The sequence below is a fragment of the Tasmannia lanceolata genome, unplaced genomic scaffold, assembly GCF_043159265.1.
Source record: "Tasmannia lanceolata isolate RefF3 unplaced genomic scaffold, GAP_Taslan_0.1 ptg000019l, whole genome shotgun sequence".
Lineage (NCBI taxonomy): Eukaryota > Viridiplantae > Streptophyta > Magnoliopsida > Canellales > Winteraceae > Tasmannia > Tasmannia lanceolata.
The window spans coordinates 11,612,501-11,639,560 of record NW_027518696.1 but is presented as its reverse complement, the minus strand read 5'-3'; the positions used below and the strand labels follow the sequence as shown (position 1 = coordinate 11,639,560).

Sequence of the window (27,060 nt, the reverse complement as noted above, 5' to 3'; positions counted from 1 at the left end):
ATGGTTAATATCATCTTCAATCTCTCCTTCCTTACGTAGAATTGAACCAAGACAGCGAAAGATATCCTTCTTAGGTACCTTCTATCCAGTCATATTTACTACATCCTCGCCTCACCTCCTTACATTACTAAAGTTGCACTCCATATACCCTGTGTCTTAGTCCTACTCAGTCAAAACCTTTGGAGTCCAAAGTAGTTTTGCATAACTCTAACTTAGCATTTACTCCTGCTTTGGTTTCGTCAATTACCTAACAAAAAAAAAGATAGAAAATGAATAATATCACTGCTATAAAATTACCTGCAATTGGGTTTTGTACAAGATTGGCAACATAAACAGACCATTTCTAGCTGTCTTTACATAGAATTAGATCCTACAACTAGCATCTTTGGCAGTTTCGACCTTCAATGCACCACAAAAGGACTATGGATTCCAATATTCTATATCAAACTTCAAGCACACATGCTTCTATACACTGATATAACATATAATATCTATATGAACATGGAGTAAAATGCAATTTAACTATCATTATATAAAGTGGGTAAGCTATTTCGGCTTCAGGCAGCATTGTAACGATGGTCGATGTAACCTGATGATGTCGAAATCTGGTTCCACGATCAATGGATGGTATAGCTCTAATCAATGATTATCCCGCGCTCACAGAAAACACGTTAGGGTACCCAGAGTTGTGACTCAGAAAGACCACTCTGACGCTCAATTCAGAAATCGGCACAACGGGACATAAAACTCAGGAATAAAAGAACTGGAAGAGAGTAAATCTTGCTAGTGATTAGATAATGCGTACCTTTAAGCGTGGGGGTCTATTTATAGGAAAGTTCACAACGGCTTAAGAGACTTGCCTTAATAGGAGTCTTTCCTTATTGGAGGAGTTGCCGACTTGCCGTGGAGATAACTTCTATCTTTATCTAGATAAGCACCAAGTTTGCTCAAGGGAATTGGTTTCTATACAAGCCAACCGACCTTGTAGGAGCGTGGCCATTCTTAATTAGGGGTGTCAATGGATCCAGACGGTCCGATGGATCGTCCGAATCCGAAACGGGATCTAAACATATGAATAGGATCCATGGGCATATTTCGGATCATTAAATCTGGGATCCGAAAAAAATTGGATTGTGTATGGGTACACCATAGATGCCCATTGGATAGTCACGATCCGAAATGGTTTACAAAAATACCCTCCAAATTTTGTTAATGCTAACCCTTATATGAAGGGTATTTTGGTCGAAACCTCTCTTATCACTTAATGAATCGGGTGGAATGCGATTTTACTCATTTCAGTCGTTTCATTTCATACTTTCACGAAGGAAAAGAGAGAGGGGTTTTGTTCTTTATGCATCATATTCTTTGATAATAGTTATACATTATATTTGTGTATGTAATTTTGATTAGTTTTATTGTTTACCAGCATTATTATACACATAGGTTATACATAGATAAATTTTTAATTTAGTTGAAGAAAATGCATAGAGACACACTAATAGTGGACTCCCATTCTATCTCTTTTTTGTTTAAAATTAATTGTTTACTTAGCTTAGTGGGACATAATAGGACACTCCGATGGACGGTCCGAATTAAAATGAATCGTGATCATGACGTGGAAACTGGAAAGTAGGATCCAAATAACAATCCGACTCCGACCCGACCGATAAGGAATTTGAATGGATCGTGACTGTGACATAGGTGGATCCGTTGACACCCCTATTCTTAATAAGGGCTTTCCATTCGGGGCACTTTCCTACTTGGGAGAAGTTACTAATCCATGGAGATGGAGAATCCTTCTTGCCCCTGTATTCTTAGGGGTACAGTTCAGTTTCCTCTTTGGAGTCAACGCCACTTGTCAAGCATCTAGGGGAGGTGCCAATTTTACCCCTAACATAGCCCCCCCCCCCCCTCAAAAAAAAAAAAAACTTCCTTGAGCCGTTTTTGGGTCGAGGAAGTCTTCAGGGGTCTTCGGTAACGACCTTTAATGAGGGGAACTTTGACACAGAATCCGAGCTTCGTGAAGTTACATGAGTTATAGTGCAGAAGCACGGAGTTCGTCCTTGGCGTACCGGATCTTTGCGGGATTCCAAGGTGATTTGATGAGGTTTAACACTTGGAGAAATCTTCGAAACTTTCTTGGCGGAAATCTGAATCGTCATCATGCGTTATTAAAAGAAAGACGTGCCTTTTCAGGAAACGTTAACGACGTCTTCTCAAACAGAACGACGTCAGACTATTAATGACATCTTTGACGAAGTGATAATGCACGTCGTTTCACGAGAGAAACAAGACACACCACGTGGTGGGGGTCCCATCACTCGAAGCGATGGGACCGCTCCCCGTGCGGGCAGCCTTTACTTCTATAAAAAAGGGTTCTAGATCACATCTTTCCCACTTTTTTCATTTGAATAGGGTTTCCTGATTTTCCGGGAATCTCTTCAGCAACTTTTCATCCTCTCCGGTGATACTAGTCATTCTCCGAACGTTTTCTCCGGCAAATCCTTTCCATTCTCGGTGAACACTTACTAACCAAAACCTACCTTATCTGGTGAATCCCATTTCCTCCACTTTTTTCTTTCATTTCAGTGTTCTTTTACTTCTCCTGCATGTCGAATGCTACCGATTCTCAGAATTCGTCAACGGATCCTTTTCATGGCATTGAGTCCAACTCGCCGTCAGTGGTGAGGGTGAGCGAGAGTGGAGATGTAGAGATAAATGATGAACCCAGGATGATCACTGAGAGAGTTCAGAGTGGCAGCACGACTAGTGGTTCTCGTGTTCCGAGTCCTGGTGCTTCACCGGCTCGTGATAAAGAATCTGGCGAGTCGTCGGGGTTTCTAGAGATCGGGACCAGCGTAGGCCTAGCCTAAAAGAGTTTTCGTAGCTGAAGGTTCGGATGAGTCTAGAGACAATGAGGATGACCTTCCTATAGGTATGGTATTGAAGAATAAGATCCGGGTAGCTAGTACGTCGAAGGGAGATTTGTATAGGCCGGAGGGTGCCATTACGTCCGTGTGTCAGTTAACAAGGAATGACAGAGCGGATCCAGAAGAAGTAACACATTCCGAAGGAGTACGGACTCCGCCTTCACAAGGCCAACGAGCGAGTTTGCGAAAGCTAGGAGGAAGAGGAAGTTGCCTTTTTTTCAGGCATTTAGGGCCAGATTCCGATTTCCCCTACTGAACATCATAGATCTAGCCTTGACGTTTTAAAGAGTGGCTCCAACTCCACTGCTTCCTAATGGATGGTGCAATATCCTTGGGTTCATGGCAAAGGTGGAGGTACTCAAGGCCTGGGCGTCACTGGACACACTTCGCAAGTGCTTTTCTTTGAAAAAGCACGGTGGAGAGGAAGGATGGTGGTACTTAACCCACTGGAGAGGGATCAAAGTGGCGACATGGACTCCCTCTTCCATAAAGTGATGGAAGAACAGATTCCTATTTGTTAAGCCTCCCAAAGAGGTCATTTCCGACCACTTGGAAGATCCCAGGGGAGAAGAACTGATAGTCGGTGCCGAGGTTGGATGGTGTTGAGGCAACAATCTTTCCAAAAGTCTCAAGCAGTTTTGTCATAAACTATACTGAGTTTAAGTTTGACAGAAAACGGGTGAAGTATAAACTAAGTTCCACAGCGCTTAGTTCAGATGGCGGTGGTGATGATGGTGAAGAAGAAGAAGAGGAAGATCTTGATGGAGAGAATCATAGCGGTAATTCCCTTAGCTGACCTTCCTCCCTTTAACTGTAGTATTCCATTCATACTTGTTATGATCATGCTTTCCTTCCTGTAGAGATTGCTCCGAAGAAAGCCGCAGGTCCCGCCTTGGACCCCGAGGCTATTGCTGAAGCTCAGAGACTAGTGACGGTCCAAATAAATCCCGATGAGAAGGGCAAAAGGAAGATCGAAAACAAGAGGTGCACTGCAGAGGAGAATATTCCTTTGAGCAAAAAGTTGCAGACGGAAGGAAACATCATGTCGATCCTAGAGGCCGCTGAGGGGTCGTCGAAGATTCCCACCCCAAAGATTGAGGGATGCGGAAAAACTAAGACGACTTTCTACAAATTGAAGATGAAAGCCGAGGGGCTTCAAAGGAATGGCTTGATTTTCCACCCAAACAATGCAGTTGGCACGGAAGATTCGGGCCTTCACAACTCGAGGGCGACCGCTAAAATGGCCTTCATGGGGATGCTTCCAAAGGACCACACCGAGCTTTGAGAGGTGTCACCGGGGTCCCTCGCCAAGGGCTATCTTTTCTATGAACAAGGGATAATACTTCTCCCTTAACTCTTTGATGGGTATCGATGGTTTGACATTGTAACTGATTTCTTGGCAAGCCAAAGCTACAGGACCGGGGTTACGATTCAGATGCTTGACCTTTCTGCCGCCAACACTGGCCTTGGGGAAAAGGTCAAGGGCCTAAAGGACGAAGTAGAAAGTTTGAAAGGAAAGCTGCAATCGGAAGTGAGCAAGGTTCGGTCCGGTCCATGTAGACGGAGATGGCAAGGGCCAAGAAATGCCAGGAGGAAACTGAGACAAAGTTGGCGAAGGAACAGGCAGAGACTGAGGCAGCCAGAGAAGAGGCAATTAAAAGATACAAGGAGTCACGAGACTTCCAAATTGTTGTCGCGGTCTACTATTTGCCCTTCGAGGCCAAGGGTTTCCATGACTATAGGGGACAAGTATTGGCGATCAATCCAAAGTTCTCGGCATCTCGACTTAACGCTCCCCGGGTACGGATGAGGGAAAGATGGAGAAGCAAAATGAAGGGGACAAGGACAAAGAAGTTGTGAGAGATGACCCTCCCCCGCTTGAACCCATTACTGAAGAAATTCAGTGATGGTTTACTTGGAGGGATGCCTATTTGCCTTTCGAGGCCAAGTGTTTCCACGACTGTAGGGGACAAGTATTGGCGATCGATCGAAAGTTCTCGGCATCTCGACTTAACACTCCCCCGGGTACCGATGAGGGAGAGATGGAGAAGCAAGATGAAGGGGACAAGGACAAAGAAGTTGTGAGAGATGACCCTCCCCCGCTTGAACCCATTACTGAAGAAATTCAGTGATAGTTTACTTGGAGGGATGCCTTCTCATTATTATTATCCAAGTTCGCTTCTGCTCCTTCCTCAATCTCTAGCTTCGGTGGGCCGTGGCTCATCATCAGTCACCTCCCACTTGCCTCTTCCAAAGACTTCAACTCATTAACTCCCAAGGCTCTGGCGCGCTCATGTATTTTGATGTCTTCTGAGGCTGTTCTTCTTGTTGTCTGAAGTTCTTGTGATCAGAACTCGATAACTTTGTTGTTTCTGATTGGTGTAAATTGATGAAGCTCGTCTTTGTGGCGAGCTTGTTTGTTTGGTGTAACTGGCCGAGAAGCCTTTCACTGTAAAAATTCCTTTCTAATGAAGTGCCTCTCTCTTTTGTCTTTGGTTTTTCATAATTTGTCTTAGTAGAGTAACTTTGCCAAACTTTCTTCCCATGTCTACTTAAGAGTAGTTAGGGTGAAGCTCGTTTGGAGAATCTTGGAGATGCAGCCGAGCTTCCAAACTTTTACCTTTAAGAGGTTAAGTCCGAGCTTGTTTCCTAAGTGAAGTCTTGAAAATCATGTTTCCTTGGCTTACTTAAGAGTAAGAATGTTGGAGGTCGTCTGGAGAGTCCGCAGATAGGTTCAAGCTTCCAGGCTTCATCCTTAAGAGGGTGAACCCGAGCTTCATCCTTTGGCGATTTTCTCGAGCTCCCTTTCTCAGCTACTTAAGAGGGAGTCATAGCGGATCCCGGTTGGAGGTCCTGGAGATAGGGACGAGCTTCCGAACTTTTGACCTTAAAAGGTTGATGTCGAGCTTCCCCCTTTGGCAATTTTGGAGGGTAGCCTCTACCGTGCCTTAAAGGTAAGGAGTATGGACAGAAGAGAGTGAGCCTTTAAACGACTAATAGACTAATAAACAATGCTCCGATAACATATTGACTCAGAGCTGATAGAAGATAGTGGGCTTAAGCGTTATCAGGGTGAGACTCTAGCACGATGTGCAATATAAAATCCAAGTGGATCTTAGGTGGCTGCACTAGGTATGGCTTAGCCTCTCTTAATTAATTCGATTTTGTTCAATCAGATACCATGTAGATGGGAATTCATCCCTCATATAGGAACCGAAAGTTGGAAACATATCAAGGACAGACCTAGCAAAGATTGTCCTGAACCTGTTCTTGCACTATAAGTGCCAAAATTTTAGCAGAATTCTAAATTCTATAAGATATAATTCATGCAAAGAGAACCATAATCATTCAAGGATATTATCATTCACGAAGCATGTGCCAAAATGGGACCTGAATAAGGCAAGCCAACACAATGAATGAATCCCATTTCAACTTTAGCATTCTGCTACAACCACAACCATGTAATAACTCATTTGGAATAATCCCATTATTTCCATGTCTCCTTTAGATCCATAGGTCAATTAATGGATGAGGGTTAATTAGGGTCGCAAGCATCGTAAAACATCCTCTACATATAATTAAAGACTTCAAAACAGTATCATGTCTTAACATTCCTTTCAATGAATTCAAAGATTAAAGTTTCAGAACCTTGAAAGTAACTGGTGGAGGTTGGCCCCAAAATAATTTTAAAAGGGTGATTGATCAACTGCTAGATAATTTTAAGCCCAGTCTTTAAGGAAGAAGGCACTCACTCGTTTTGGACAGGGACAATGCTCAGTTATGCTGATACTCAAAATCCATTTCTAGCCTTGCAGCTCATGCGACGGAAAAACCAAACCAATGGAATCGGTTCGGTAAAATTCTAAACCATGACCAAACCAATCCTGAGAAAAACCAAACCAAACCAAACCGAAAGGCCCGGTTCGGTTCGGTTTATCGGTTTGGCCGGTTTTTTGTGCAGCCCTAGTAGAAACAACCACTATATATAATTAAAACTGCCACTATATCAATTTTTAATTTTTTTTAGAAGAAAGGTCTATACCTGTTGAGAAAATCCGCCAAGCAATCCGATCCGATCGTGCACAAATTAAACAATAGGTAAAATAAACACAAGCAAGCCACAAGATGAACACCAAGATTTACGTGGTTCGGCCAAGCCTACTCCACGGGCGAGAAACACGATCTTCCACTATGAGAAAAAACAATATACACGGATTACAATGGATTTAAACCAAAACCTGCAACCCTTTCCTTGCTTCTCAAACCCAAGACCGTACACCGAGAGAAACCCGAGAGAAAACCCGAAAAAGAACCCAAGAGAAAACTCCGAGAAAAAACCCGAGAAGAAAAACCTCTTCTCCCTTCTTCTTTCTCGCTTTCTCTCTCTTTCTCACTCTCCCTCTCTTTTTTTCTTTCTCAATTCCAAGATGCAGCCGACATACCCCTAAGAAAAAACCCACTTAGGTTTTCCAAAACCCAAAATAGAAAGACTTTCTACTTTTCCTTTTGCCTTTCCCACCACACCACACAATGGTGGTGGGAAATAAGGCAACTTTCCCAACAATCTCCACCTTGGCATATTTCCCAGCCACCTGAAGATTTTCCGTTGACGTCGTCACCGGTCCGTTGTCGCTGCGAACCACCATTGGCCTTCTGAAGTATACTAGCTGCACACCCTCGAATCATCCTAGTTCTGACTCATTCTGATTCGATCAACACGGCCAATGCACATGTGTAGCTGCCAACCCGTTGACTCACCTAGTCAACATTGGAGTGGAATCTCGATCTATCCTCCCCAACGCAGGTACTGTCACATTCTCACCATCGTCTGCAACCTGGAAACTCATCTCTGCACCAACTGCAAAGGAGACCTTACGTGTGTGTGCACACCATAACCCTGTTTCCATCTAGCCATCGAGATTTTAGGAACACTAGTTACCGTGTCCCTAACCAGACAATACAATCCGCCACACTTCTCGCCTTTCATCAGAACCATACAACAGCGTGTGATTTTCATGGCTCCACCTGTAGCTGAAAAACTGCAACCCCTGGAGTCCAACCGGCTAAGAGATATTAGATTCTTCCATATCTTTTGGACATACGCAACACCACCCAAAGTACAAACCACTACATCAAACATTTGGATCTTCACCGTCCCAACTCCCGTGACGTCACAAGTAGACCCGTCACCCAAGGACACTACACCCTCCCTTGTATCCTGGAACATATCAAAATATTCTCTTCTGGAGCAAACATGAACAGAGCACCCTGAATCTAAAATCCACTCATCATGAAGAGAAGTGTGATTACCTGTGGAGACTGTGAGAACGTCTCCAAACTCTTCGTTCTGTTCATCCGTTACCGCCACAACAGTATTCGTAGCACCATTGTCCACCTGGTCAGCTCGCTTTGGACAATCCCGCTTGATGTAGCCATATTCCTTGCAACGGTAACAATGCACACCCTTTCCGCCGACCCTGGATCTTGACCTGCCTTTTCCTGATCCCATGTCAGACGACTTTCCTCTTTGATTCCCACCATGAACAACCAACCCTTGTTCTTCACTTACACCAAGAACAGGTTTCTTCCACATTTCATTCGATAAGAGCGATGTCGTGACTTCCTCCAACTTTATCGTATCCTTGTCATACAGTAAAGTCGTCACCAGGTTGTCATACAAATCAGGAAGTGAAGTAAAAAGTAGTAAGGCCTTGTCTTCTTCCTTCAACTGTTCATCAACCTTGTGGAGCTGATCCACAAGCTCGTTGAACACCGTGATGTGTTCCAGAAGATCACCGTCTTCCTGCATCTTCAGCCCGTACAATTGCGCTTCAGATACAACCGGTTGGCCAAGCTTTTTGACATATAAAGCTTTTCCAACTTCTCCCATAATTAGGCGCATCTTCTTCTTCCATAACGTTAAACATAACGCTATCTGCCAGACATAGTCGAATCGTGCTGACTGCCTTCGACTGTATGTCTTCCCACTCGCACCCATCATCTTCTTCGGCTTCCCATCCTTTCCCTTCAACGCCTTAGCCAAGCCCTGTTGAACTAGGATGTCCTTCACCCTCATCTGCCATAGGGTAAAACTGCCCTTTCCGTCAAATATGTCAATGTTGAACTGGATAAAACTCGATTTTACTGCCATCTCAGATTACTTCGCACTTCTCGGTGTATCGCTCCACCTTGAACAAGAATCTTCTTTGGCAATCTTTCTACAAAAAAAAATCACTTTAATTACGATCCTACCACAACACCCACGATCACTCCACCCGGCCTCGACGATTGCTCCCCTTCAGCTCTGATACCACTTGTTGAGAAAATCCGCCGGGCAATCCGATCCGATCGTGAACAAATTAAACGAAAGGCAATATAAACACAAGCAAGCCACAAGATGAACACCAAGATTTACGTGGTTCGGCCAAGCCTATTCCACGGGCGAGAAACACGATCTTCCACTATGAGAAAAAACAATATACAAGAATTGTTGAAGTTCCACGCAAAAGCAAATAGTCCCACATCGGTAAAGTGGATTGCATGGGGATGGGTTATAAGGGAATGGGCACCCTCCCTCTAACAGCTAGCTTTTAGGGGTGAGTTCTACCCGGTTGAATTCCCTACAATACCGACAGTCATGGCCGCCGGAAAAGACCTTTTTAAAAAATAAAAGGAATAGGGTTTTAGCCATTTAGAGAACATTTGGCTACCATGAATTTTTCTCAAGATAAATCGGTGTCTCCAAGTGTAGATGAGGGTGAAGTCGCTAAAAATCAAGAAATAAAATCCAAGAAGCTAGTGTCTTCGGAGAAGAGGTGTGGCTAAAAATCAAGAAACAAAAAACTCTACGAAAAACATTCCTGGCGGCCAGACATTTGGATCCTTTAGATCCAGCAATTGTCGTCCAAATCCGTTGACAACCTTAATAGTAGAGATCTCTAAAGAATATAAAAAATACTAAACATACCAGGGGGTATTATGGTATTCGTAATAGCCATTTTTGAGCAGCACATGTCACAAGTCGACTTTAGGAACAAGAGAAAGCCTACATCCATTGTAAAGGGAAAAAGAAAATCCGCTATAAGAACAAGAGATTACAAGAGAATATCAGTATTTGAGCTCTCAACCCTCTTCAAAGACAAGAATGCAAAAGCAAGCCCTAAAACCCCTTTATATATGAAGCGGGCCAAACTAATCCAAATCGGGTCGAAATCACTTAAAAATGGGCCAGGCCACATCTGGGTCGCGCACAATATTTCATATCCCAACCGGTTTGAACCAACTCAACATATTTTTTTCAAGAAAATAGAACCAGGGATTGAGTTAGTTCATCTTTCGATTGTGATATCCTTCGACAAGAGACCAAGACCATCCCACTGGCCTTGAGATGGTTTATTATATAAACTCTGTCGCTTTGACCTGTATGTCCCCATATGAGACCCAAAATTATGCGTAAGATGGGATTGAATCTACGACCTCAAGGTTTAGATACAAAGCCTCAACCAATTGAGCTACAGGCACAATCCTTTGTTGGGCTCTTTCATAATGGCCACTTGTTGGCGTCCCCATGTGATTGGATCATGAGGCCACTTTGATTGGGTTATCCTTGCCTCTTAAACCAAGCCCATTCAGAGTTCTATCCAGTAATTCTGAATCTTGATTTTTATACTCCTATGGATGGGATGCTGGATGACCGTTGATTTCAAATTTCAAATTTCCAATTTCCTTATTTTATGACACTTCATAACGGTTCTGTTTCTAGTATTGGAAATTTGAAATTTGAAATTTGAAATCATAGGTTATGTGAGTTTATTAACTATTTCAAAAGATGTGTTATGTGATTTTCCTCATAATAGTCTACAAGATCAACGGACTTGGTTTCACAAACCATTGACTAGGAAGACGGCAGCCCATCCAGTCGTACTCTTTGGAAATATATTTTTGTTTTTTTACAATCAATGGCTGATCAACGGTGGATTACCTAATCAATGGCTTCGATATGATCTACCTGGAAGTTGGCCCCATAAAATATACACTATTTAATAAATAATTACCAAGTTTGGAAACTATCGATTAATATGGAAACTATATTGAAGAGCAAATCTCTTGAAGATTACATATCCCATATATGGAAATTATATTAAAGAGAAAATCTCCCCTGACATGGAAAATATCTAAAAGACAGCAATGGTGCATTGTATCAAGGCTTTTGTTTTTTTAATAAATAGGTAATCCATTATGGTTCTCAACCCAAAACAATGGCAGCCATCTTTCGTTCCTTGCTTGTTTTTCCTCTCCTCCTCGCTCTCTTCTTCCATCAAATCTCGGCTTCTTATGTAACAGAGACGGGAACTGATTTGATACGCACGACGTGCAACCAAACGTATTTTTACGACCTTTGTGTATCTTGTCTGGAATCAGATCCTCGGAGCTCCACCGGAAATCTCAATGTCTTTGCTGAGATCATTACCGAGCTTGCTTTATCCAACATGACCGATATTACAACTTACATCTCCGAATTATACAACAAGACTACAGAGCCCGTAATGAAAGAGCACCTTCGCATATGTTTGGCCCTGTATCAAGATGGAGTTCCCACGCTCAAAAAGGGGCTTACTAGTCTGAAGGATAAGAATTATGATGATGCAGTTGGTTTTGTTGGGTCAGGCGATAGTGATGCCGTCAATTGTGGAAATCAATTCAGTGATCCGAGGAATGAAGAATTGGATCGACTATGTCGCATTGCAATCACGATGATAAAGAATCTCGGCCATATTGAGAAGTTTACAATTACATCTAGCCCCTAGTTATTTTCTCCCAATGAATCTCCTTATCATTGAAACACCGCTAAGGATATGTAGCTGATAAAAAAAAACAGGGCGCTGACGTTAGGATTTAACTTATATAGTCACTTCCTCACCATTTGACCGGTCTCTCTCTCTCTCTCTCTCTCTCTCTCTCTCTCTCTCTCTCTCTCTCCACACACACACAACAGGAACAGTTGGTGGGCCTAACAGAAACCGTTGGTGGAATGGTGGGCCCATCTTTAAACAACGTAGGCCCCGCCCATACCACACCATAAGATAATCCAAACCGTCCATTTGATGGGCCATAATCGTAAATAGGTTGCGTCCCAAAATATCATTTCCATAGGCTGATCCTAGCCCTTGGATCTAAGTAGAAACTACATCTTATGCAACCTCTATAGATTGTAGGGTTGTGATCATCCTATGGAAATGATTTTTGGGGCACAACCTATTTACATTATGGCCCATCAAATTAATGGTTTGGATCAGTCTATGGAGTTGGTCGTAAAGTAACATTAAGGCACGTCCACAACATAGGGCAATCCAGACCGTCCATGGTTTGGATAATCCTATGGAGTTGGTCGTACAGTAACATTTAGATCGGAGGGCTAGGATCAGCCTATGAAAATAATATTTTGGGTGGCAACCTATTTACGTTTATGGCCCATCAAATGGACGGCTTGGATTATTCTATGGTGTGGTATGGGCGGGGTCTACTTTGTTCAAAGATGGGCCCACCATTCCACCAACGGTTTATGTTGGGCCCACCAACTGTTCCTGTTGTGTGTGTGTGGAGAGAGACCGGTCAAATGGTGGGAAAACGTTAGCCAGCCGTAGGGGTGGGATATCAGCGCCCTAAAAAAATGACAGCTTTTCTTTCACATATTCAAATTATATATATATATATATATATATATATATATATATATATATATATATATATATATATATATATATGAGAGAACATTTCCTACACACTTGTGTAGGTAAGTTACCTACACACTACCTTAAAATACAGTGTGGGCCCACATTGTTTGGGTGATCCAAACCATTCATTTGAATGGTCCTCACATAGATAGGGTGTCCACAAAAAAATCAGATCCATAGGATCATCCTAACCATTCAAACTATGGAGGCAAAAAATGGACTAATTTGTGAAGGTTTATACACGTCCATTTTACCTCCACAAATCGTAGGGTTGGGATGATCCTATGGATCTGATTTTTTGTGGACACACTATCTATGTGAGGACCATTCAAATGAATTGTTTGGATCACCCAAACAATGTGGGCCCCCACTGTATTTTAAGGTAGTGTGTAGGTAACTTACCTACACAAGTGTGTAGGAAATGTTCTCTATATATATATATATATATATATATATATATATATATATATATATATATATATATATATATATATATCTGACTGCTTTGGTAGACATCAAATTGTTATAAACAGAATCAACATACATTTATTGACTGCCAAAAAGATTGGGTTTCATCAACATGTATTTACTGTTATTTACTTATTTTTACCTGCAGCTTAGACCGTCACAAACATTTTATACTGGCGGTTGGTGAAGACCAAGACTATGCCACTGGCCTTGAGATGGTTTATTATGACCTGTATGTCCCCATATGAGACCCAAAATTGCAGGCAAGATGGGATGAACCTACGACCTCAAGGTTAAGATACAAAGCCTCAACCAATTGAGCTACAGGCACAATCTTCGTTGGGCTCTTTCATAATGGCCACTTCGTTGGCGTCCCCATGTGATTGGATCATTAGGCCACTTTGATTGGATTATCCTTGCCTCTTAATGCATGAAGCCCATTCAGAGTTCTATCCAGTAATTCTAAATCTTGATTTTTATGCTCCTATGGATGGGATGCTGGATGACCGTTGATCATGTAGACCATCATAAATGGGATGTACATTTGGCATTAGACGATGACTATGCTGATAGCCTCATAATAGTCTACAAGATCGACTGACTTGGTTTCACAAATTGATAGAAGCCATTTGACTAAGAAGACGACAGCCCATCCAGTTGTACTCTTTGGAAATATATTGTTGTTTTCTTACAATCAATGGCTGATCAAGGGTGGATTACCTAATCAATGGCTTCGATATGATCTACCTGGACGTTGGCCCCATAAAATATACACTATTTAATAAATAATTACCAAGTTTGGAAACTATCGATTAATATGGAAACTATATTGAAGAGCAAATCTCTAGAAGATTATATATCCCCTGATATGGAAATTCTATTAAAGAGAAAATCTCCCCTGACATGGAAAATATCTAAAAGACAGCAATGGTGCATTGTATCAAGGCTTTTGTTTTTTTAATAAATAGGTAATCCATTATGGTCCCATTTCTCAACCCAAAACAATGGCAGCCATCTTTCGTTCCTTGCTTGTTTTTCCTCTACTACTCGTTCTCTTCTTCCATCAAATCTCGGCTTCTTATGTAACAGAGACGGGAACTGATTTGATACGCACGACGTGCAACCAAACGTATTTTTACGACCTTTGTGTATCTTGTCTGGAATCAGATCCTCGGAGCTCCACCGGAGATCTCAATGTCTTTGCTGAGATCATTACCGAGCTTGCTTTAAATCCTCTGGGTGCTGGAGCACTCAGGACATCACTAGTGAACGGCGTTCTGCTTGAGAACGCTCTGGAGGCGGGCCGGCTCTGATCCTTCGCCAATTCCTCTATTCGGTGGTTCATCTCCTCCATTCTCTGTAGCAGCGGATCCGTTCTGCGGTCTGGGGACCTGATTCTTCTCACAAATGGGCTTGCCGCAGAACCGGACTGACTTTCCGGACTCCTACGACGAGGCCGAGATTTTGCCGGTGGCAAACGATCTTCGTGAGGCCGGCGCCTCTGCGTGGAGCGAGACCGCGATCTTTCGCGGTGATGAGGTTCTGTCTGGGCGTGCCTCACTATGGGGCGATGAACTTGTCTAGCGGAGTGATGAGTTCTGCCCTCCCCATGACGTGATGACTCTCCCCTGTGGACTCCTTGGGCAGATCGCGGGGCCTCTGGAGGAGGTGGAGGGGGTGCTTGAAGTAGTTGTTGGTACTGACCAACAAGGGCCGTCATCTGCTGGAAGAGGGCTTGGACTTGCTCCGAGGTGGGCACGGGATTGTGATGCTCCGAGCGAGGAAGGCTTTGGTCGGCAGATGCTGCCACTACCATCGAGGCGATTCGACCGCTCCGGGTCCTACGAGGTAGCGCGGCTTGGTCGTTCTGCGCAGAAGCTAACCGCGCACTCTTGCGCCCTGCCATTTTTGTAAGTGAGATATGTAAGAACAGCTTTTAGTTCTTAGTCCCACGGATGGCGCCAATCTGTTAGACCAAAAATCGGTAACAGGTACAGCAGTGGCGTAAGAACTGAGAGCGAGTGACGAGGGAGGTTGAGTATGAGTCCTGTGGTGAGTGCTTAGTCCTGCACAAGGCAAACGAGGTCAGAAGACCAGACCGGATTTTACTCCGGACAGGTCCTTCGACACTCAAGTCAGTATGAGCAAGAGTGAAGGGAAATGTCAGAGTTTTTAGGGAGAAGAGGGTTTTTAGCATTACCCATTAGTCTGAGCTTTAGTCCCCTATTTATAGGGAAGATCTGTTGAGGTGTCCTGGACAGGTGTCCAGGACAGGTGGTGGTCTGTGAGAGGCTGGATCTCACCTACTCTGGGACAGGTGGCAGCCCGTGAGAGGCTGGATCTCACCTACTCTGGGACAGGTGGCAGCCTGTGAGAGGCTGGATCTCACCTACTCTAGGACAGGTGGCAGCCTGTGAGAGGCTGGATCTCACCTACTCTGGGACAGGTGGCAGCCTGTGAGAGGCTGGATCTCACCTACTCTGGGACAGGTGGCAGCCTGTAAGAGGCTGGTGTTTTCACACCCCATCACTCAGTATCATTGAAACACCGCTAAGGATATGTTTGAAACAATGAATCCTCCTTTTTCTCTTAACTTAATTTTGCAATCAACCATTTTGTAATGACACCAAATATTCCTTGAAGCAATTGTTGGGTACCCCGGATTTGGGTTGGTTGCGTAGTGGGTCACTATAAGTGTGTGGCCCGCACGGATGCCCATTGGATAATCCAGAATGGCAATTTCCAGTTATTTTGCCGCACCATAACAAAAATTGGGTTTAATCAACATACATTTATTGACTGCCAGAAAGATTGGGTTTTATCAACATGTATTTTTACTGTTACAGCTTAGACCGTCACGAACATTTTATACTGGCGGTTGCTGAAGACCATCTGTAAAATTTCCAAGTATAAAAAAAATTATACATGGTGGAAACTTTTTTCCCAATTTCGCTCGCCTAAATAAGAAGAAATAGTAAGCGTCCAAAGAACAATTTTAAAGAAACCCATATGAAATCTGTCAGGAAAAAATGGTAGAAAGATCATGATGAAGATTTCCTTGCCTTATTTCTCTTCTTCCCTCTATTGCATCGGAAGTCACAAGAAACCCATAACGGAAATGGAAAGAAGATGATTAAGAGGGATTTTCTACCCATTTTCTCTCTATTGCATTAAAACCTGACATAATTTGTAAGGAAAATTGTACCAAGATGCATTGGGTTGCTAGAAACCGTTCTCTCTCTCTCTCTCTCTCTCTCTCTCTCTCTCTATATATATATATATATATATATATATATATATATATATATATATATATATATAGAGGAGAGTGTTGGTGAACTTAAGCGCCCCAATCACATGGGTCCCACATTTTCTGTGGTGATCCAAACCATTCATTTGCAAGGCCCTATCATAGATAGGGTGTGTACCAAAAATCAGCTCCATAGGATCATCCTAACCCCTCCATTTGTGGAGGACAAAAATGGGCAGATTTGTGGACAAATAATGTCTGTCCATTTTGACCTCCACAAATGGATGAGAGAACGGTTCCTACACATATGTGTAGAGAGTTCTCTACACACTAGCTTAAAATACAGTGGGGGCCCACATTGTTTGGTTGATCCAAGCCATCCATTTTAAAGGCCCTCATATAGATAGGGTGTCTACAAAAAATCAGATCCATAGGATCATCCCAAGCCTACGATTTGTGGAGGTAAAATGGATGTCTTTAAACCTTCATAAATTAGTCCATTTTTCGCCTCCACAGTTCGAATGGTTAGGATGATCATATGGATCTGATTTTTTGTGGACACCCTATCTATGAGAGGGCCTTAAAAATGAATGTTTTGGATCACCCAAATAATGTGGCCCCCACTGTATTTTAAGCTAGTGTGTAGATAACTTATCTACACATGTGTGTAGGAACTGTTTTATATATATATATATATATATATATATATATATATATATATGTGTGTGTGTGTGTGTGTGTGAGAGAGAGAAAACGGTTCCCACACATATGTGTAGAGAGTTCTCTACACACTAGCTTAAAATACAGTGGAGGCCCACATTGTTTGGGTGATCCAAGCCATCCATTTTAAAGTCCCTCACATAGATAGGGTGTCTACAAAAAATCAGATCCATAGGATCATCCCAACCCTACGATTTGTGGAGGTAAAATGGATGTCTTTAAACCTTCACAAATTAGTCCATTTTTTGCCTCCACAGTTCGAATGGTTAGGATGATCCTATGAATCTGATTTTTTGTGGACACCCTATCTATGTGAGGGCCTTAAAAATGAATGGTTTGGATCACCTAAATAATGTGGCCCCCACTGTATTTTAAGCTAGTGTGTAGATAACTTATATACACATATGTGGGAACTGTTTTCTTATATATATATATATATATATATATATATATATATATATATATATATATATATATATAGATAGAGAGAGAGAGAGAGAGAGAGAGAGAGAGAGGAGTAGGTACTCCCTGGAGTAGATAACTTATCTACTCCCTCGCTTAAAATAATAGTTGGGGCCACATTGTCTGGATGATCCAAAGCATTCATTTGATGGCCCCCCACATAGATAGGGTGTGCCCAAAAAACCAGCTCGATAGGATCATCCTACCCTATGACTTGTGGAGGCAAAAATGGACGTGTATAAATCTGCACGAATCTGTCCATTTTTTGCCTCCACAGTTCATAGGGTTAGGATTATCCTATTGAGCTGATTTTTTGGGCACACCCTATCTATGTTTTGGGGGGGGGGGGGGGCGGGGGGGGCATCAAATGAATGCATTGGATTCACCCAAACAATGTGGCCCCAACTGTTATTTTAAGCGAGGGAGTAGATAAGTTATCTACTCTAGGGAGTACCAACTAGAGAACCTTCTCTAGTCCGCCAACCCAAAACAAAGTGGGCCCACATTGTTTGGATGATCCAAAGCATTCATTTGATAGGCCCTTACATAGATAGGGTGTGCCCAAAAAATCAGCTCCATAGGATCATCTTAACCCTTCAATTTGTGGAGCTAAAAATTGGACAGATTAGTGAAGTTTTATACCCGTCCATCTTAACCTCCACAAATCATAAGGTTGGGATGATCCTATGGAGCTGATTTTTTTGGCACACCCTATCAATGTCAGGGCCTATCAAATGAATGCTTCGGATCACACAAAATATGTGGGCCCGCACTGTTTTTTTTTTGCCGACGGACTAGAAAACTTTTCTAGTCGGCCGACTAGAAAAAGTAAGCCCTATATATATATATATATATATGAGGTGTCGCTCACAAAACATAAGGGGCCCACATTGTTAGGATGATCCAAAGCATTCATTTGAAAGGCCCCATCATAGATAAGGTGTGTACAAAAAATCAGCTCCATTGGATCATCCTAACCCATCCAAAAGTGGAGTGCAAAATGGATAGACACTCTTTGTCCACAAATCTACCCATTTTTTCCTCCACTTTTGGAGGAGTTAGAATGATCCAATGGAGCTGATTTTTTGTACACACCCTATCTATGATGGGGCCTTGCAAATGAATAGTTTGGATCATCCAAACAAAGTGGGCACCTTATGTTTTGTGAGCGCGACCTCATTTAAGCTTATATGAGATTAACCTCAAGAACTCTATTCTCTATATAGATATTATATATATCTATATATATTAAAGAGGAAGGGGGTTTACTGTTCACTGCTGATGTGGCAGCTCTCCCCTTCCTCCCTCTTATCTACGTGGCGTATATTTTCCAGCGTGGCATTGGAATTTCATAAAACAAAAAAGATTTCTACATTTTGTTTACACTTCTCACCGTTTCACTTCCTTTTCGCACCCTTTTAACAACCTGATTTTGTCATATTGATTGAAACGGATATCCATTAATGGATATTATTAGAGAGTTTCCAAACCTCTTTAGTTTCACACCTATTCGTTTGCAAAGCATCTTCTCAAAAGGAAACATCCATTTCTCCCCATAACTCCTCAATACAGTTTCCATTTACGTAATAAATATCTTAGAAGCATATCTTAAATCCCTTAAAATCATATCCGAATTCACAAATTACCCAGACACATATCTAAACTTTCCAATAACACCATCAATTATTCAGACACATTCAATTAAATTCCATTTATGCAATTAATTTCCCCATATGACTATGTCAACGTATCCAAGCTTCAATAACGCCTTATCTTCCAAAACGCCATTTATGCAATTAATTTTCCATTTTCAATGAGCCAGCCCTCGATTGTCTTCAATCTCTATATTTAAAGATTATTTACGGGTGCAATCCGCACACATCCGTGACCACCCCTCGTGGCCCTGTCGAATCTGCTCCGCGACTATGGTTTTTCCCGGAATGACATTGCAGGTTGAGGAACTCTGGGATTTTACAGGCTGAGGAATATATCATGCTCTGGGATTTTACAAGTGGAGGAATGACTACTTCTTCGAAGTCCCACTTTTTCTTGCAACCGGTTGACTGATATCACAACAGGGTTTTACGTAAAAGAGTAGCTAGAGTTGTTTTGATTTATTTTATTTTTTTGTTGTCTCAGGTGCTTCCCTGGATTAGGCGGTGGAAATAGGTGGTTAGTTTGTTGGCCTTTTGGACTATATAGGGAAAAATGTCTAATCTAAATTAATTGTTCTTGAGCACATTTTGCTTGGCTAAGATACAAGCTTTATATCTGACGAACTCATCTTACCTCAAAGACCAATGTACATCTGATGTGATTTGTTTGTAGACAAATGATTTCTTATCTCCTCAATACTAAGTACCTTTGCTAAGCATATTTACTCAATGCGAAAAGATATGAGAACTTTATTTATTTATAATTAAGCATTTTTGGTTCCTGGACCCGCTTTTTTATATGACGAGATGTAGATGAACACCGTCAGTTGGAAGCTTTAATTGCATATTTTTGTTTGACCTCTGATTTTATTTAAGATGCTTTATGGAGTTTTTTAATGAAATCCACCACCATTAGCTATGTGCTTGGAAATAATTTTTCTCTGGGTTAGGTGGATCAATGGCCATGGAAAGATTCCATTATTTTACTATTTGACTTTAAGAAAATTGTTACTATGACAGTTTTTTAATATATTTTATAAAATGATTATAATTAACGCTCCATATTACGAAAATTTGCAACTATCAATTTCTCACATTTTCTTTTCGATTTAGAACCCGTGCATCACACGGTTGGCCCACGAGTATATATATATATATATATATATATATATATATATATATATATATGAGAGAACATTTCCTACACACTTGTGTAGGTAAGTTACCTACACACTACATTAAAATACAGTGGGGGCCCACATTGTTTGGGTGATCCAAACAATTCATTTGAATGGCCCCCACATAGATAGGGTGTCTACAAAAAATCAGATCCATAGGATCATCCCAACCCTACAATTTGTGGAGGTAAAATGGACGTGTATAAATCTTCACAAATTAGTCCATTTTTTGCCTCCATAGTTTGAATGGTTAGGATGATCCTATGGATCTGATTTTTTGTGGACACCCTATCTATGTGAGGACCATTCAAATGAATGGTTTGGATCACCTAAACAATGTGGGCCCCCACTGTATTTTAAGGTAGTGTGTAGGTAACTTACCTACATAAGTGTGTAGGAAATGTTCTATATATATATATATATATATATATATATATATATATATATATATATATATATATATATATATATATGGGGAAACATTTTCTTAGCGATACTTCAGATAAGTTATCTGAGCAAGAGCTCAAAAAATCATGTGGGCCCACATTGTTTGGATGATCTAAAGCATTCATTTGATAGGCCGTTACATAGATAGGGTGTGCCCAAAAAATCAGCTCCATAGGATCATCCTAACCCTTCGATTTTTGGAGGTTAAAAATGGACATATTTGTGGAGGTTTATACCCACCCACTTTAACCTCCACAAATCAAAGGGTTAGGATAATCCTGTGGACTATATTTTTTGTACACACTCTATCTATCTTTGGACTATCCAAATGAATGCTTTGGATCATCCAAATAATGTGGGCCCATATGTTTTTTTGAGCACTTGCTCAGATAACTTATCTGAGGTATCGTGCAGAAAACATTTCCCCTTATATATATATATATATATATATATATATATATATATATATATATATATATGAGAAAATATTTCCTACACACTTGTGTAGGTAAGTTACCTACACACTAGCTTAAAATACAGTGGGGGCCCACATTGTTTAGGTGATCCAAACCATTCATTTGAATGGTCCTCACATAGATAGGGTGTCCACAAAAAATTAGATCCATAGGATCATCCCAACCATTCAAACTATGGAGGCAAAAAATGGACTAATTTGTGAAGGTTTATACATGTCCATTTTACCTCCACAAATCGTAGGGTTGGGATGATCCTATGGATCTGATTTTTTGTGGACACCCTATCTCTGTGAGGATCATTCAAATGAATGGTTTGGATCACCCAAACAATGTGGGCCCCCACTGTATTTTAAGCTAGTGTGTAGGTAACTTACCTACACAAGTGTGTAGGAAATGTTTTCTCTCTCTCTCTCTCTCTCTCTCTCTCTCTATATATATATATATATATATATATATATATATATATATATATATATATAAGTGTAGCTACACCGACGGGTTAAAATACAATGGGCCCCACATTGTTTGGGTGATGCAAACCATTAATTTGATGGGCCCTCACATAGATAGGGTGTGCCCAAAAAATCAACTCCATAGGATCATCCCAACCCTACGATTTGTGGAGGCAAAAATGGATGTGTAAAAACCTTCACAAATCTGTCCATTTTTGCCTCCACAGTTTGAAGGGTTGGGATCATCCAATGGGGCTATTTTGGCACACCCTATCAATGTGAGGGCCTATCAAATGAATGGTTTGGATCACCCAAACAAAGTGGGCACACTGTATTTTAAGCCGTCGGTGTAGCTAAGTTAGCTACACGTATGTGTAGATTCACTTAACTCATATGTATATATATATTTAGCTACACGTATGTGTAGCTTCACTTAACTCATATGTGTGTGTGTGTGTGTGTGTGTGTGTGTGTGTGTGTATAGAGGAAAGTGAAGCTACACCGCCGGTGTAGCTAACTTAGCTACACCGCCGGACTAAAATACAATGGGCCCACATTGTTTTGGTGATCCAAACCATTCATTTGATTGGCCCTCACATAGATAGGGTGTCCACCAAAAATCAGCTCCATAGGATCATCCCAACCCTTCAAACTGTGGAGGCAAAAATGGACAAATTTGTGAAGGTTTTTACACGTTCATTTTTGCCTCCACAAATCGTAGGGTTGGGATGATCCTATGGAGCTGATTTTTGGTGGATACCCTATCTATGTGAGGGCCAATCAAATGAATTCTTTGGATCACCAAAACAATGTGGGCCCATTGTATTTTAAGCCAGCGGTGTAGCTAAGTTAGCTACACCGGCGGTGTAGCTTCACTTTCTTCATATATATATATATATATATATATATATATATATATATATATATATATATAGAAAAGGAAACTGTTAAGCTCACCAAACTTATGGTGAGCTAGCTTGCCCAATCACATGGGTCCCACATTTTGGGGAGTGATCCAAACCATTCATTTGCAAGGCCTTATCATAGATAGGGGGTGTACCAAAAATCAGCTCCATAGGATCATCCTAACCCCTCCATTTGTGGAGGACAAAAATGGGGCAGATTTGTGTCTGTCCATTTTTGTCCTCCACAAATGGAGGGGTTAGGATGATCCTATGGAGCTGATTTTTGGTACACCCCCCATCTATGTAAGGGACTTTCAAATGAATGGTTTGGATCATCCTAACAAAGTGGGCCCCCATGTGATTGGGCAAGCTAGCTCACCATAAGTTTGGTGAGCTTAAGCTCACCAACAGTTTCCTCATATATATATATATATGAGAAAACGGTTCCTACACATATGTGTAGATAAGTTATCTACACACTAGCTTAAAATACAGTGGGGGCCACATTATTTGGGTGATCCAAACCATTCATTTTTATGGGCCTCACATAGATAGGGTGTCCACAAAAAATTAGATCCATAGGATCATCCTAACCATTCGAATTGTGGAGGCAAAAAATGGACTAATTTGTGAAGGTTTAAAGGCATCCATTTTACCTCCACAAATCGTAGGGTTGGGATGATCCTATGGATCTGATTTTTTGTAGACACCCTATCTATGTGAGGGCGTTTAAAATGGATGGCTTGGATCACCCAAACAATGTGAGCCCCCACTCTATTTTAAGCTAGTGTGTAGATAACTTATCTACACATGTGTGTAGGAACCGTTTGTTCATATATATATATATATATATATATAGTAGTGGGACACCCGTGCGATGCACGCAAAGAGAAAAAATGCTTTAAAATGTTTTTTTTTAGGAGAAGGAATGCAATTTGGAAATGCAGGTTGTGACTAAAAACAGGTGTAAAAAAGACTGGTTATTCTTATAAATTAAAAGTTTCATGATAGAAACAAAACATTATCATAGATTTGTCAACTGCCTAAAAAAATCATAAAAACCTAATAGAGAGGGAGAGATTTGCAATTAGGGGTGAAACTCGGGTCAGGTCGGGTCAAGGCCAACCCGAACTGGTTCTACTCAAGGAACCATTTGCTCAACCCGAACCTGATCCGACCCGACTTCCAACTTGATGAGTTTCAACCTGACTCAACCCGATGAACCTTTTTTTCCAACCCGGACCAACTCAAGTTTTTAAGCATACTAAAAATAAAAAAGATAAAAAGATGTTGGGTTTCCCTATAACTAATACCCTCATTTCATACTTTTCTCAGCTGTCCGCAAAAAAGAAGGTGGTCTGTTTTGAAAAATTAATGTGCATGAATTCTGACAATCAGTTACCCTCGTGCACTTCTTCGGAACATCCTAAAAAGGACAAGAATTCTTTTTTAGTTCCATGCTTCATCTCGGGTGAGGAAATATCAATTCCCACTCTTACTTTCAAGCATTTTCTTTTCGTCTTTGATTTCTTTTCACCGATATCTTCTACCATTATTCCGATCTTCCGTGCTCTTGAGCTTTGGTGCCTGAACTGCCTGGTAAGATCATAGATTATTTCGCTGAAATTCGTGGTTCTGAATTTTGGTATTTGGGTGGCTGTTGCATACTAAAAATAAAAAAGATAAAAAGATGTTAGGTTTCACTCAGGTTGGGTTGCCCAAGCTCTCAACCCGAACCCAAATATTGACGAATGTAGGACACCTTTACCAATATTGACGAATTGCAGGCACCTTCAGAGGAACAACAATTATGAAAACCTCTATAGATTGGAGGGCTAGGATCAGCCCATGGAAAGGATTTTACTGGCACAACCTATTTATGTTGTGTTCCATCACATGGACGGTTTGGATCAACCTATGATGTGGTCTGTATAGTTCTTTGTCAGCCCGTGCATCACACGGTTTTTTTTAAGTGTGTGTGTGTGTGTGTGTGTTTGTGTGTGTGTGTGTTTGTGTGTGTGTGTGTCTATATATATATATATATATATATATATATATATATATATATATATATATATATATATATATATACACTAGTGGGACACCCGTGCGATGCACGGAGAGAGAAAAAATGCTTTAAAAATGTTTTTTTTTTAGGAGAAGGAATGCAATTTGGAAATGCAGGTTGTGACTAAAAACAGGTGTAAAAAAGACTGGTTATTCTTATAAATTAAAAGTTTCATGATAGAAACAAAAACATTATCATAGATTTGTCAACTCCATAAAAAAATCATAAAAACCTAATAGAGAGGGAGAGATTTGCAATTAGGGGTGAAACTCGGGTCAAGGCTAACCCGAACTGGTTCTATTCGAGGAACCATTTGCTCAACCCGAACCTGATCCGACCCGACTTCCAACCTGATGAGTTTCAACCTGACTCAACCCGATGAACCTTTTTTTCCAACCCGGACCAACTCGAGTTTTTAAGCATACTAAAAATAAAAAAGATAAAAAGATGTTGGGTTTCACTCAGGTTGGGTTGCCCAAGCTCTCAACCCGAACCCAAATATTGACGAATGGAGGACACCTTTACAAATATAGATGAATTGTGGGCACCTTCAGAGGAACAACAATTATGGAAATCTCTATAAATTAGAGGGCTAGGATCTGCCCATGGAAATGATTTTACGGGCACAACCTATTTATGTTGTGTTCCATCACATGGACGGTTTGGATCAACCGATGATGTGGTCCGTAAAGTTCTTTGTCGGCCCGTGCATCACACGGGTTTTTTTTACGTGTGTGTGTGTGTGTCTATATATATATATATATATATATACATATATAAACTAGTGGGACACCCGTGCGATGCACGGAGAGAGAAAAAATTGCTTTCAAAATGTTTTTTTTTTTAAGAGATGGTATACATATATATATATATATATATATATATATATATATATATATATATATATATATATATAAACTAGTGGGACACCCGTGCGATGCACGGAGAGAGAAAAAATTGCTTTCAAAATGTTTTTTTTTTTAAGAGATGGAATGCAATTTGGAAATGCAGGTTGTAACTAAAAGCAGGTGTAAAAAAGACTGGTTATTCTTATAAATTAAAAGTTTCATGATAGAAACAAAAACATTATCATAGATTTGTCAACTGTCTAAAACAATCCTAAAAACCTAATAGAGAGGGAGAGATTTGCAATTAGGGGTGAAACTCGGGTCAGGTCGGGTCAAGGCCAACCGGAACTGGTTCTACTCGAGGAACCATTTGCTCAACCCGAACATGATCCAACCCGACTTCCAACCTGATGAGTTTCAACCTGACTCAACCCAATGAACCTTTTTTTCCAACCCGGACCAACTCGAGTTTTTAAGCATACTAAAAATAAAAAAGATAAAAAGATGTTGGGTTTCACTCAGGTTGGGTTGCCACAGCTCTCAACCCGAACCCAAATATTGACGAATGCAGGACACCTTTACAAATATTGACGAATTGCGGGCACCTTCAGAGGAACAACAATTATGGAAAGCTCTATAGATTGGAGGGCTAGGATCAGCCCATGGAAATGTACGGGCACAACCTATTTATGTTGTGTTCCATCACATGGACGATTTGGATCAACCTATGATGTGGTCAATATAGTTCTTCTTTGTAGCCCGTGCATCACACCGGTTTTTTTACGTGTGTGGTGTGTGTGTGTGTGTGTGTGTGTGTGTGTGTGTGTGTGTGTCTATATATATATATATATATATATATATATATATATATATATATATATATATATATACTAGTGGGACACCCGTGCGATGCACGGAGAGAGAAAAAAATGCTATAAAAATGTTTTTTATTTTAAGAGAAGGAATGCTATTTGGAAATGCAGGTTGTGACTAAAAACAGGTGTAAAAACAACTGGTTATTCTTATAAATTAAAAGTTTCATGATAGAAACAAAAACATTATCATAGATTTGTCAACTCCCTTAAAAAATCATAAAAACCTAATAGACAGGGAGAGATTTGCAATTTGGGGTGAAACTCGGGTCAGGTCGGGTCAAGGCCAACCCGAACTGGTTCTACTCGAGGAACCATTTGCTCAACCCGAACCTGATCCGACCTGACTTCCAACCTGATGAGTTTCAACCTGACTCAACCCGATGAACCTTTTTTTCTAACCCGGACCAACTCGAGTTTTTAAGCATACTAAAAATAAAAAAGATAAAAAGATGTTGGGTTTCACTCAGGTTGGGTTGCCCAAGTTCTCAACCCGAACCCAAATATTGATGAATGCAGGACACCTTTGCAAATATTGACGAATTGCAGGCACCTTCAAAGGAACAACAATTATGGAAACCTCTATAGATTGGAG

At 41.0% G+C, this 27,060-nt stretch overlaps 1 protein-coding gene across 3 annotated transcripts in view; it reads left to right on the top strand.

The window, feature by feature from the left end:
* LOC143852842 (putative invertase inhibitor) overlaps positions 1-11,855 on the top strand; it is a 32,772-nt gene extending 20,917 nt beyond the window's left edge. For all 3 annotated transcript variants that reach the window (XM_077362464.1, XM_077362465.1, XM_077362463.1), the window contains one exon: positions 11,352-11,855. In XM_077362464.1, coding sequence (XP_077218579.1) covers positions 11,352-11,737 — 386 coding nt within the window. In that variant the 3' untranslated portion in view covers positions 11,738-11,855. The remainder of the gene's footprint in view (positions 1-11,351) is intronic.
* Positions 11,856-27,060: the final 15,205 nt, after the last annotated feature.